This window comes from Haliotis rufescens, unplaced genomic scaffold (assembly GCF_023055435.1).
Source record: "Haliotis rufescens isolate VD_foot unplaced genomic scaffold, xgHalRufe1.0.p SCAF_59, whole genome shotgun sequence".
Lineage (NCBI taxonomy): Eukaryota > Metazoa > Mollusca > Gastropoda > Lepetellida > Haliotidae > Haliotis > Haliotis rufescens.
Genome location: NW_025964323.1, coordinates 1,960,649 through 1,974,421, shown reverse-complemented (window position 1 = coordinate 1,974,421; position 13,773 = coordinate 1,960,649). Strand labels below are relative to the sequence as shown.

At 37.8% G+C, this 13,773-nt stretch overlaps 1 protein-coding gene across 3 annotated transcripts; it reads left to right on the top strand.

Moving 5' to 3' along the window:
* The first annotated feature begins 1,666 nt into the window (after window positions 1–1,666).
* On the top strand, window positions 1,667–12,784 carry LOC124142763 (ELAV-like protein 1-B). Of its 3 annotated transcripts, none has more exons than XM_046511402.2 (3): window positions 1,667–1,723; window positions 4,679–4,745; window positions 8,467–12,784. In XM_046511402.2, the coding sequence occupies exon 3, from the start codon at window positions 8,497–8,499 to the stop codon at window positions 9,511–9,513; it is 1,017 nt and encodes a 338-aa protein (XP_046367358.2). In that variant the 5' UTR covers window positions 1,667–1,723; window positions 4,679–4,745; window positions 8,467–8,496; the 3' UTR covers window positions 9,514–12,784. The 3 variants fall into 3 exon arrangements, with proteins under 3 accessions (XP_046367358.2, XP_048241443.1, XP_046367361.2); XM_048385486.1 differs by having other exon boundaries at window positions 1,709–1,723; window positions 8,405–12,784; XM_046511405.2 differs by lacking the exon at window positions 4,679–4,745 and having other exon boundaries at window positions 1,709–1,723; window positions 8,405–12,784.
* The last annotated feature ends 989 nt before the right edge of the window (window positions 12,785–13,773 follow it).

The window sequence follows — 13,773 nt, the reverse complement described above, 5'->3', positions numbered from 1 at the left end:
CCCTATCTCTTTCTCTCTCTCCCTCACTCTCGCTCTCTCTCTCGCTCTCTCTCCCTCTCTCGCTCTCTCCCTATCTCTTTCTCTCTCTCCCTCACTCTCTCTCTCTCTCTCTCTCATAAATTCGCTGATGACGGAGCAATATGGGTAAAGCACAGAGATATTTCACAAATCCGAGACCCGTGAAGATCCGGAGAGGAATAGGTCTTCAGTACCTCATGTTTGTCTTAAAAGGCGACTATGCTTGCCGTAAAAGGCAACTAACGGGATCGGGTGGTCAGGATCGCTGACTTGGTTGATGCATGTCATCGTATCCCAATTGCGTGGATCGATGCTCATGATGTGAATCACTGGATTGTCTGGTCCAAACTCGATTATTTACAGACCGCCTCAATCCAGCTGGAATATTCTTGACTGTGGCGTTAAACAACAAACAAACATGGCAGCATAGTCACATGTTGAAACATGTCTGTTAACATCATATCTAAACATATTCAAAGTAAATTAACATGGTCTATATCAACACATCCCTTCACCATGGTATGCCAGTACTTGAGAAGTCATACTTTAGTTTTGAATCTCAAAGATAGGAATTAGCAGGAGACAAATGGAATTAGATTTGGAGGTCTTTGGTCATTTCTAATTTGATCATTCTTCAAACAAAATCAAATTTTTAATGCTCAGGGCCATTGGCAAAATACCTTGGTCTAAACTCTAAATGAGCGAGTGAGTATATGGTCTCTAGATGGTGTGACACGCTTTGAACTGTATTCTTGCTGGAATACCGCAGTTTAATGTTGGAGGAAAGCGCGAAGTGATGCATGTCTCAGACTTTTATCACCTGTGAGAAACCCACGAGCACGGTGCTGACAAACGTAGAAACATAATCGGGGCTAGGGGTTCGAACCCACAAACATAGGTTTCTGGCGTGCCCAAGGGGCGCAACTCTGCACAGCGAATCGCGGCGCCTTAGACGACTGGGCCACCGGGGCCGTGCCCCCTTAATGTTGGAGGAACGCACGAAGTGATGCATGTCTCAGACTTTTACCACCTGTGAGAAACCCACGAGCACGGGTATGGTGCTGACAAACGTAGAAACATAACAGGGGCCGGGGCAAACCAGGTTTTGAACCCACGATCATATAGGTTTCTGGCGTGGCCAAAGGATGCAACTCTACACAGAGAATGCCAGTACCTCAAACGTCTGGGGCACCTGTGATCCCTTTAAAATCTGAGGCCCTGTCTCCAGGTAGTAAGCTCCTTAACCCATGTAATAGACAGGCTAATGTTTTCTCATAATAAAGAAGTTGACATTCATAAATTCTCTTCCTTATAATTAAGAATGATTAATTAACCCTCGGCTTCCTTATAAAATTGCCATGTGCATTTTCTGCACATTTCTCAAATATCATCATGAATTAAACCATAACATGTAACAGCACGTACGGTGTCTAGTCAAATTCATCCTAAACAGTACAAAATCCATTACCATTTCCACCTAAAGCTCCACGATAACTCACAGTAACAGCCTAAATATAGTTATGTAGTGGTAAGCAACGAATAAAGGTGATGTTCTTACCCCCCTTTCAATGTACGACGCCAAGCTCCAAAACAGCGCGTGACACCTTTGTTCCTTTCCTATATCGTTTCCGGGAACGGACTATCGCTGTAAGGAGCTTAGTAAGACGCATGCGCTCATGTCATTTTATTTCCGCCATTTATTCAGGTGCGTGTTTGTGAAATTGTGTTTGATGTAGATCTATACAGCTTTTATTTTTCTAACTAAATAGGAACACGTTGAAATAATTTACTACCTCACTTACATTTCTGCTGTTTTTAGCACATGTTTGAAAAAAAGAAATGGAGAGTTATTGGTTAACTGACGCACGTTGAATTTCTGGAATCAAAACCACGTTTTTCTTTTTGAAAATCAAAACACCTTCTTATCATACGAATAAATACTGTTTATAAAGAGTTAAAAATTGGGACAGACTTTCTTTCTGATTTCGATAAATCTTGTTTTAGTAGTCTAAAAATTACCTGACAAACGTAACTGACCACGTATTGTATTTGGCTTCTTCACACGAAGCACACTATTTGCCTTCTCGGGTTTCTGTCTTGCATGCCAGTACTGACTAAGAACTGATCATCTGAGGAATCTAAAGAATGTTATTTGTTTAAACTGCATGGTGCAGTGTTGGTTTGCACACATTTAGGATGTTGTCATAGCACATGTGACTGTATAATGTATTTATGTTGGCATATCTAACGTATCAAAACATTCCTAATCAGCTAATAATAGTATTTCATTTATTATGAAGGATATCATAATTTTGTTTCCACTAGTTGTAGGTTTAGGTATACCATAACAGAGCTCCAGATAAGCTGCGTATCTGCGTAAAATACGCATCAGAAATGCAGAAATACACACTAAAATATAATCCAAGCGTATCAAATACGCAACGAACATTACAGATACGCTACAAAAATAAAACTTGTGCGTTTCATCAAAATATTGTGAAGTAACCCTGCATATTCGATTAGCAAATCAGCAACTTATTTTGAAATTATAAAGGGGCATTCTGCAACCTTGCCAAACTCCACGATGACAGTTACATAGTGATCATTTGCCATCACACTTTCTTGTGGAAGTATCGTGGTATTTTTGAGTCCTATAAAGCTCTCGAACCCACACGACACCAGTTTGCAGGGACTAGATGAATGGTGTTTTTAGATATTTAACTTAAATACCCACATGTGTAGAAACTAGTGGGTAACAGAAATTTGAATACGCAGGTAGAATTACTGATACCCAATGATTTTAAAATGCATGGGTAAAATACCCACAACACCAAAAGCTTATCTTGAGCTCTGCATAAGCAGGAGATGGATAGCCAAGTCAAGGAGTCGAATACCAACCAAAACTGCTCTATACACAATTTGTTTTAAAAAGCTATTACTGATGCTATAGCGATAGACATTTTTCCACTCTCAGGATTGGGACGAGAGGCTAAGGGCAAATGGTAGTTAAGTACATGTATTGAAGATTAAGGCAATCCCTTGATTCAATTACCATAGCAAATGGGAAGCACCCCAGCACTCGCTTGGGCATTTCAGAGATTGGTTTGTCTATGCACTAATGCAGTCTGACAAAAAACATTTGAGTCTACTAGCCTGAAAATTGCTCTTATCATTTTCAGTAGATTTTTAGTATTGTTATGTGGTCTTTTTTTAGCTTAGCTTAACAGACTAAAAGTGACCTTAAACCAGACATTTTCTCTTCTCTGGCTAAAGTCGCAGATAAATGATATAAAAAACCATATCATAGTGAAAAGACGTACAAAATTGTTCCCCTATGAACATTTTATATTCTGAAAACTATGTTACCCAATACGAAAAAGCAATCATTTCCAAGTTGTAGTGGTGTACTACTTAAATTTGCATATTATTCCTAACGCTGCTTTTATCCCCAGCTTGTTGGGTTAGGTGGTATTGAAGTGTCTTAAATCTTAGCCTGTCTATTACATGGGTTAAGGAGCTTATTACCTGGAGGCAGGGCCTCAGATTTTAAAGGGATCACAGGTGCCCCAGACGTTTGAGGTACTGGCATTCACTGTGTAGAGTTTACTCTTTGGCCATGCCTGAAACCTATGATCGTGGGTTCAAATCCTGGTTCACCCCCCTGTTAATGTGTTTTGTTTCTCAGTGTTAGAAACTAACAGTTTTAGTCCACTAGTCCTTATAATGATAACATATAGCAAAACCCTTAAAAGGGCTAATTTCTACTGGTCTTTGTGATACCTTACAATTGGGCAGTTTGGCAAGGACTATGGGACTAGTGCCAATTTCTACAGCTGTTTCTACGCTTGTCAGCACCATACCCGTGCTCGTGGGTTTCTCACAGGTGGTAAAGGTCTGAGACATGCATCACTTCGCGCTTTCCTCCCACTTCAATTTAAACTGGTATGTCGTGATATAACTGGAATACTGTTCGAAGCGTGTTACACCAACTCACTCGCTCATTCAGAGTTTAAACCAAGATATTTTTCAAGTGGCCCTGAGAATTTAAAATTTGATTTTGTTTGAAGAAGGATTAAATTAGAAATGACCAAAGACCTCCAAATCTCATTCCATTTGTCTCCAGCTAATTCCTATCTTTGAGATTCAAAACTAAAGTATGACTTCTCAAGTACTGGCATACCATGGTGAAGGGATGTGTTGATATAGACCATGTTAATTTACTTTGAATATGTTTACATATGATGCTAACAGACAGGTTTCAACATGTTACTGATGCTGCCGTGCGATAAATATCCACCTTATCAGTGTGACATTCATAAAATTCATAAATATTCAATAAACACAATGCTGTTAGCAGTGGTTAAGAAAGATTTAGCCAAAAAAGTCCCTTTGTTTAATGTTATGTGTTACGTTGCCATGGTGCTTTGCTTATTTATTATTTTCTATTATTTAATTATAATTATGGTTACATGATTTATGCTCTTTTTTATTGAATTTATTTGTATAGCGTGGTATATTCATTATGTATGTCTCCTGTGTTAAACATCTTGCAGTGCATGCTCAGGACGTTAAATTCACATATATTTATGCTCTACATGTTAATTACATATATTTCATCACATTTATTATGAGTATCATTTATATGTATTTTATTTACTAGATTTTATCAGCATCCTGTGAGAAAATTAATCTGAGAATATTTTTTTGCTGTTCCTAGGATATCTGAGGTAACTGTTTATATATCTTTATTGATGTTTAATTTATGATTTATTTATTTATTTATCATGTTTAACTCTCCATGTTATGTGTTATATGGGGTTCTCTACTAACAAACTGCCTGAATAAGAGATTGTTTCATGATCATGATGATTAATAAAATATATGTAATAATAACTATGTGCCCCACATTATTCCTTAGGCTGTAATAATATGTGTTTTACATTGATGGTGAATATGATTATTAATAGGTAATGTATTATCTCTGATTTTCCTGTTTGTAAGTTGTAAATATTCCTCTTGAACCTTAGATGCTCAAGGAGCTTTGTTAACATTGCTCAAACCTATTTATTTATAACACAAATTAACAATAAATGGCTTATAAATTTGGTGCCCTGGTGATCACTTTGTCACTTAAGATGGATTCTAATTGATATTTGATCATTTTGAATTTGTTGAATTGAAACTAGCGTTCCCGTTTACCGGTAATTACCTGTTTTTTTCCGGTAAATTCAGGCTTGTACTGGCTTGTGACTGCCAGTCCCTTTGGACCGGCAAATAAAGTACCTTATAAATGTTGGTGATAAACATTGGTGATATGCATATAAGTACATTTTTCGAACAGTCAGCTTGTCTGTTACCATCAGGGTTTCCCCATGTCTATTTCTAGGTTAAACATCCATTTGTAGTGACATCGTCTTGAAATATGAAAAAAAAAAGAGAAAATTGTGACGACATCTTTGCACTGAATATGATGTTGAAAGAATTAAAATCCCCAAAAATTCATACATTTTTTTATTTGTTGAAAGTTTGGGCCGGCAAAACTTCGGGGGGACTGGTAATTTTTAGAGTTGCCAGATCACAAGGACTGTCAGTTTCAAAAGCCAGCGGGAACGCTGAAATATTATCAGTGAACATCAGGGATTTACGTAGGCCAATTGCTTAGTTTGTAGGGATCTCACGATTCACCAATTGTACCAATGCATCAGTAGATAATTTTCGAGATATGATACGAGATAATGTATATCGATACAAAATTTTATTGAAATTGGTACCCATTTGTTTGCGTATCAATTGATTTTTCTTTTCAAATCGAAATTTCATCATATTTTCTGAATTTGACACATACAAAAAATAGTGTCTGACTCTTGTTTGAATAAATAGAATCAACCCTTTCTAAGTATTATTATTTTACAAAATAATCTACTGATAGTGATTAGAACACATAATTGTGAAAGTGATATGTAATTAAAAAGTTTGCTTCTAAATTTACGCTTAAAAAGTCGGTTATGCTGTATCGAGATATGTATCGTATCTTGACCTCAAAATTGAGATACATGTTGTATCGTGACACCCCTATTGGTTTGGTCGCAGAAATAAAATGCATCCCAAGAGAACCACATTAAATTATACATCCGACTTGAAGTTAGGAATTTCATCAGTGGTTTAAGAGTCTCTCGAACTCAAGTATGTTTTCACACATATAATGGCAGAGCTACAGAGCTGCGTATTTGCGTAAACCCCCCCCCCAATTCTTTTTTTCAAAACCCATTTACTTTCAATTAACTTGCGTAAAGAAACGCATGCATTAAATGAAATACTCAAATGTATAAAAACAGCATGCGTAAATATCCAATGAAGCTTTTTCAGCATGTGTACAATGGAGCTAATTTCCGAAACACAAACATGAGGTAATTGACTTTCCAAGGCAACCCTTAAGTTAGAACCCTTGTATACATTATTTTAATTTTTTTTGAAATCTCAAAATCTTATCTCATTTTGGGAAAAACCCAATAGAGTGATGAATAGATGAGTGAAAAAATATTGGTTACCCAATGAAAAATGTAATAACCCAATAAAAATAGAAACCTTCGAGTAAAAACCCAATTGCTCAAATAGTTATCTGCAGCTCTGTAATGGTGTTTGGTTAAACCATGATTGAGATGTCATCTGAAGTATGGCTGAACTCCTGTACCTTTCACAGGACCCTAAAAAATATGTACTGGGTAATCAGAGTTTGGTTGTAAAATCAGGATTTATGATTGAATCATCCAAACTGATCAAGTTATGAAATTAATCGGTCAGTGTCATTTTGCTCTTTTTAAATGTTTTAATCAGTGAAACTCAATGACACTTAAAAACTAAATAAAAATACTGTCACTACTGTGTCCAATGTAGCAGGGTTCACTCAAATATTCTAGAGGTACACCCACACTTGCCCATACAACAGCACAGTGTGTAAATGCCCTGTTGTATTTGAAAATGTGCTCCTGTTTCAAACTCTTGGGCCCCAGCTTCAGGAAACAAGTTTCTCAGGGTTGAGCGAGGGCTAAAAATTGTTTGTAATCAATTGTGGAAAATTGTGTTCTATTGTTTGGTCATTTGGACCTTATGATCAATCTTTGATTACCTGTATTTTTATTAATCGGAACTACACTGTTAACTAGACTCATTCTCTGAGATTCTGCAGTCTGGTTTCAAAGATATCCGGATGATTCACAAGCTACTGGATAGCTGCATCACTTCAGGCTTCCCTCCCACATTAGCTGACACGCTGCGATGTAACTGAAAGACTGTTCAAAGCAGCTTTAAAACCCAACTCACTCACTCAAACAAGTTGATTCTTTCATTCAAGCTCTTGGTTCCTGGATAATCTGGAAGTATTGATGTCAATAATCATCATAATACAGTGTTCCCTCGTTATTGCGCCCTTCAATACAGCGCTAACTCAGTAATAGCGCACGGTAAAACATGGCTCCCCAAATTAACTAACATTTGCAATAAACTCAAGTTTTCCAATGACACAATGTTTTCCCCCCATCACAGAAAACATTATCAGCTGATCACCGCGATCACGTAACACCGGAAATACCTGTCAACAAATCCGAACTGAAGTATGCAATTTATAATCCTATTATTATAATATCTTGTAATAAAAATAAATCATTGTTTATCTGGACTAATGGTTGCAATATATTTGAATTATATTCAAAATTTCTTTCAGTATTTATAATAATGTTTACAATAATTTTGACGAAATCGTATGCGAAGTGATCAATAGATCGCACAACTCACCGTATATGTATATGAAATCAGAATAAAAGCAGTTACAGATAAAAACGTACAGCATTAGTTTTGGTGGTTACCATGGTACTGTCTTGTTGTTTGAAAAATAATCCTGATATATCTCAAACTAATATCAGGGGCAGTGGGATAGTCTAATAGTCATAGATAGTCTAATAGTCATAGATAGTCTAATAGTCATAGCCCTGAAGAACCCAATCCATGTCCCCCGTCGTGATATTGCTTGAAAATAGTTGAAACTATACTCACTAAACAAAAATCAGAATAAGACACAACACAAGCTTTTAATAAAGAAATGCTCCCCAATTTAGCTGCCATGTGTACTTAGTTTGGAATCATAGATAAATCCTGTTGTCAGAAAATTTGGACAAAGTTTACTTTATGAAACAAGTACCCATTTCATTAACATCTGATGACAATATGATGTATTTATCAAACCAAGAAGTAAAAAACCAGTCTGTACCTAAGCAATACTAACCAAGAGAATAGTGAGATTTTGAAAATTCTTTCGCAGAATGCAAAAGTTGGCTTAAACATTCATTTCCATTCCACAATTTTCATTAACATGTCAATTTTCTTTTGACAGGCACAACCCTTTAACCATTTTTTTCTACCTTTTTTTTCATTTATCCATTATGGATTCCCAAGAAGTGTGTGGGCCTAATTCATCTGTGCAGAATGGATTACGAAGGATGTCCAGAAGACTACTCGGGCAATTTGGTGGATTCGAAGACCAACCTGATCATCAACTACCTGCCCCAAACCCTCACAGATGAGGAGTTCAGGTCCATGTTCCTCAGCATCGGGCCTGTCAAGATGGCCAAGATAGTCCGAGACAAGAAGACGGGGTACAGCTATGGGTTTGGTTTTGTTGACTATGATAACGAGAACGATGCAGAGAGAGCCATCACCACCTTGAATGGTCTTCAGATGCAACACAAGAGGATAAAGGTGGCGTTTTCACGCAAGGGGGACTCTGGGGAAACGGTAAAGGGAGCTAACCTGTACATACGTAGCATTCCTTTGTACTGGGGGGAGAACGAACTAAACAACTATTTCAGTCCATACGGTGATATTGTACAAAGTCGAGTCCTTGTAGATTTGAACACAGGAATTTCCAAAAGGGTCGGCTTTGTTCTTTATAGCAAGAGGTCGGAGGCCGAAACTGCTATTGAGTACCTGAATGGAAAGGCCCCACCAGATTCCCCGGACAACCTGCTGATCAAGTTTGCCGACGATAGTTCCAAGAAGGTCAAGGCCCCATCAATGCCTCCACCCCCTCCACCGTTCCAAGGGATGGGCTTCAAACCACGCTTCAACTCGCCAGGACCAATGAGGAGCCAGAGAAGCCGACCCCACTTCAACCCGATGGGCAGTCAGAATGGAAATGGTAGTAGCTATGGGGGTAGCCAGCATTCTCAGTACCACGGTCAAGATCAGGACGATGAGAACGATGGACATGTTCTGTTTGTGTACAACATCGGCACCGAGGCCGATGACCGAGTGCTGTGGGAACTGTTTGGGCCATGTGGCACCGTCAGCAAGGTTACAGTTATGATGGATCAGGCTAAGGGCATCTGTAAAGGCTTTGGCTTTGTCACCATGCCTAATTACCAGGAGGCAGAGTATGCCATCAGGGCCCGTAACGGCATGTGGTATAATGGCAAGCAGTTGCAGGTTTCATTTAAGAAATGATTTGGAATTTGTTATTCAATTGTTACATGAACTTTTAACTAAGGAACCACAGAATTGATCATGATCGGTAAAATGTTACACTAATCTTATTGTTGACATTGGTTAATATGGATTCACTGAGGAAGGTTAAGGCTTAAAAAAATATAAAAAAATTGGTTCTCAGGCAATCATTTTTTAAAAACATAGTGCGGGTGGGAAGTGTTTTTTTCCCTTTTTGGGGGGCTTGTTCAAACTAGCATGTAGCCAAATAAACAGTTTGTGTACAATCCACCTGGGAAATGTCCTCCCTACATAAACAATCATACAGACTCCTATTGCCGCTGACCATAACACAAGATGCGCAGTAAAGCAGTGCGCATGTAAAGGGAAGTAACTGCATGCTCTATTGGATCGCAATGTTTTTAAGTCCCAGTGTATTAGAATTTATATATTTTTTAAAACGAAACATGCGACAGACTTGAGTATGTTGCGGGCGGTGCCTGAGAACCAAGACCATTTGTTAGCTTAAAAGTAAGTTAAGGATGTCAGCCGGTATGGTTTTGTGTTCAACTGTTGTGTATGAGGGTGCTTCTACATGTCTTATATATCTATCACAGACATGAAGTGGTGCAGCTGATGACTAAGGACTAAGTCAAATTTTGAAACACCATGTATATACCAAACAAAAACAAATTATTCCAATTATGTCAAGGTCTCCTATTAGGTAAGTATGACATCATTGCATAGTAATCTTGTTTACCATGGAATGCCACTTCACATTAGAGGTAAAGACATAATTGCAAAACTTGTTACCCATTTGCCTAAAAAATTGGCACACAAATGTTCAAAAAGTTTTCATGCTGAAAAGTGATGCTTATATTTTTACACATTGTGATCCATGTTATATGTTCATAATGTTGCGTCAGCCAAACAGATGAAGGTGAAGGGTGATAATGTTTACCAATTGTTGCCATGGTAACACTCACTAACAGTGTCTAAGTATTGGTAACATACATATGGGTAGTACCTTGAGTTGAGTTGAGTTTTTGGTGAATGGATCCATCATATTTATTGTAAAACACTCATTCTTTATAGGAAACTTGAAAAATTGTCTCTTAAAATACCAAAAATAATTCATACTATGGCAGAAAAGCATTTGTTCGATGCATAGATTTATGTACAAGTACAATTCATTAAATCAGATTTCTGTGCTCAAAGCTTTGTGTCGTGGTAGCGAGCGCCAGGATCTGATGGTGAGGAGGTGCATTCAAGTAATTACCATGGCTTAGTTCCACTCCAAGTTTAAGGTTTATAGAATTTACCTTTATGTGGTAATCAGTGCATTATGTGTACTTAAATTGATAAGTATTTGTATTAAATGTGGACAATCCATACTTGTACTTATGTCAATAATTTCACCATGTTAATAATATACCAACAGTCATGCTCAAATTGTGGAAGCAGAAATAAATTTAAGAGGAGTATGGAACTTCTCATTGACAGTGGTATTCGCCAAGTTTGCTATTATTCTGGAATATGATTCCTGTTTTTGTCATGTTTAAATGTTAAAATGCTTATAGTATGTTTTAGTATGAAAAATTCATGACAAATGCATGACATGTTCAATGTTAAACAGATGGCTTTCATTCAAGTTCGTGCCTACTTTTTGATGTGAGAATCATGTTTATTTGTTACAGTTCTGTTTTTCTGAGTTTGAGCAGGTGACACAAATATGTATAATGCCTGCACATTTCATGCAGAATTTGTCAAAATTGGATGTGGAATCCATAAGGGATATGATAGTTTCAATGTTGTGTTATGATGGGTTTATCATACGGCCATGAAGAAGTATATTTTCAAATGTTTTTTTCAGTCCAAGTAATTTTTCTGAGATTATGCAATTCCTCTAAGCATGATGATCATGATAATGAAGGACATTGCATTGTTTGGTATCCAATGTCTAGTGCATAAATCAAATAGTTACTAGTTTTCATCATCTGAATGACAACTCATCCAAATTTTATGTTTTTGTTTTTTTCTCAACAATGTTTGTTAGACTTGAATTCACGTGAAGAGTTTGCAGGTGTTATGAGTATTTGCTGGAACCGGAAACTGTACAACATATGGTCAGATATATACTTTTTAGGGTTGATAATTTTGGTCAGTTTGTTAAAATAACGAAATGTTGATGATTTTGGAGAATTGTTGTTCACTGTTCATCATTGAAGCAGGAGAGGAAGTTAAGCAAGTAAACGTGTTCCACGACACCTGGCAGCGGTAGAAACTAACAGTTTCAGTTTACTAGTCCTTATAATGATAACATATAGCAAAACCTTTAAAAATGGCTAATTTCTACTAGTCCTTAGGATACCTTTACTATTGGGCAGTTTGGCAAGGACTATATGACTAGTGCCAATTTCTAACCCTGCCTGGATAATCACATCAGCATTAATAAATCGTTTTTAAAACACTTGAACCAAACGTTGGTATAACAGCGGTTGAAACTAACAGTTTTAGTCCACAATGTTATAATGCTAACATATTGCAAAACTATTGGGCAGTTTGGCAAGGACTACAGGAGTGCCAATTTGTAACACTGTATAACAATTTCATACAGTATTGTAGTACAAGAATGTCAATACGATACATCAGTTGGGCCACATCCTTACAACACAAGTATCATCCTGTTGATCACATTCATGTAGTCACTATCAGCTGAATCATAATTATGATTGCCATCAACATTTGGCAACCTCTCTTGGCGGGTGCTCATTTGTCTCAATTCTTCACTGTTTTTTCAGCCATTTTGTTATAGATGAGATTTGCTTGAAGCCAAGCATCCTGATTTACAAGATTTCATTGTAATAATTTGTATAAACAGGGATGAGATTTTACCTCGGATTTGTAAGATCAATACATAGAAATATCCCAATGAAATCCCCCAGTCCCCTACTCCCCAGTGTTTTATGGAAAAAACCCATCTCATCCCTGGAGGTTTCATGATTATTTTCGATCAGTGGTACACATACTCATTGTTTCAAAGCTTTAAAAAATTCAATTTTATTTATTTATTTTGTTTACTGTATGCAGGTCTGAAAGCACTTGGGAGGGTAAATTCTGTGAGAAAGGTGATAACTCCAGTATTGCTTGTATTATCAATGAATTTGATATGATTCTCATCGCGTTCAACTGTTCTTGTTGCTGTACAGAATAATTGTTGAAATGTGGCTTTTATTTCTTGAGTGTATAAACCATGTGAACACTGGTGAAGAATACATTACTTTGAAGTATTGATCGGTTTTGGGTCTTTGTTTGTGTTGGAATGAATCAGGCTTTTTGTTTGCATCATGGAAACATGGTAGACCTGACTGCCATCAAAACTAACGGATGTCAGAACCTGTAGGCGTTATTCGACTGAAGTTCCGTGCTTCTGTTTCAAACTCCGAGGTTCACACAGTTTTATGGTTGGAGCTTGCAGCAACAATCATACAATGATCAGCCCTCACTCTATCAAGGTTCATACTCCAATGAATGGGGGGGGGCACGGGTGGCCCAGTCGTCTAAGGGGCGCCGCGATTCGCTGTCCCTTGGGCACGCCAGAAACCTCTGATTGTGGGTTCGAATCCCGGTTCGCCCCGATTATGTTTCTAGGTTTGTCAGCACCATACCCGTGCTTGTGGGTTTCACCGAAGTGGTAAACGTCTGAGACCTGCATCACTTCAGCCTTGCCTCCCACATTAAGATAACATGCCATGATATAACTGGAATACTGTTAAAAGCGGCATGTTCCAAGTGTTCCATGTTTATCGTAGGTGTATATGTTGACACAGGATGAGCATTGATCCAACATTATGTACATTGACACAATCAGCCAAGTCACGGTGGACACCTCGTAGTGTAAGAGCTGACTTGAACATCGATGAACACAAATGCCAAGTTACTATGAGGTGACTTGTCGGACTGTTGACAGCATGTCCAGGTAGTGTGACCTGCAATCAAAGATCTTTACCATAAGGTTCAGACCTGTTTTTCCCTCCCCCACCCGTGAGACCACATATGATTTGATGAACACTGCCTCCGTTTTCTGAGAGCATGTCAGGGGTTCGATCCCAGGCCATGTCACACCAAAAGATGGTACTTTTTGTTCCCCAGCCTGGCACCTCGGCATCAAGGGGACAAAAAATTTATGACTGGTTGGCTAGTAGTGTGTATAATGTGCTAGTGAGGTGTCCATTAACACTGCAGCAAGGTATCTCAGTGGGCTAGCACTATAAATCTGGA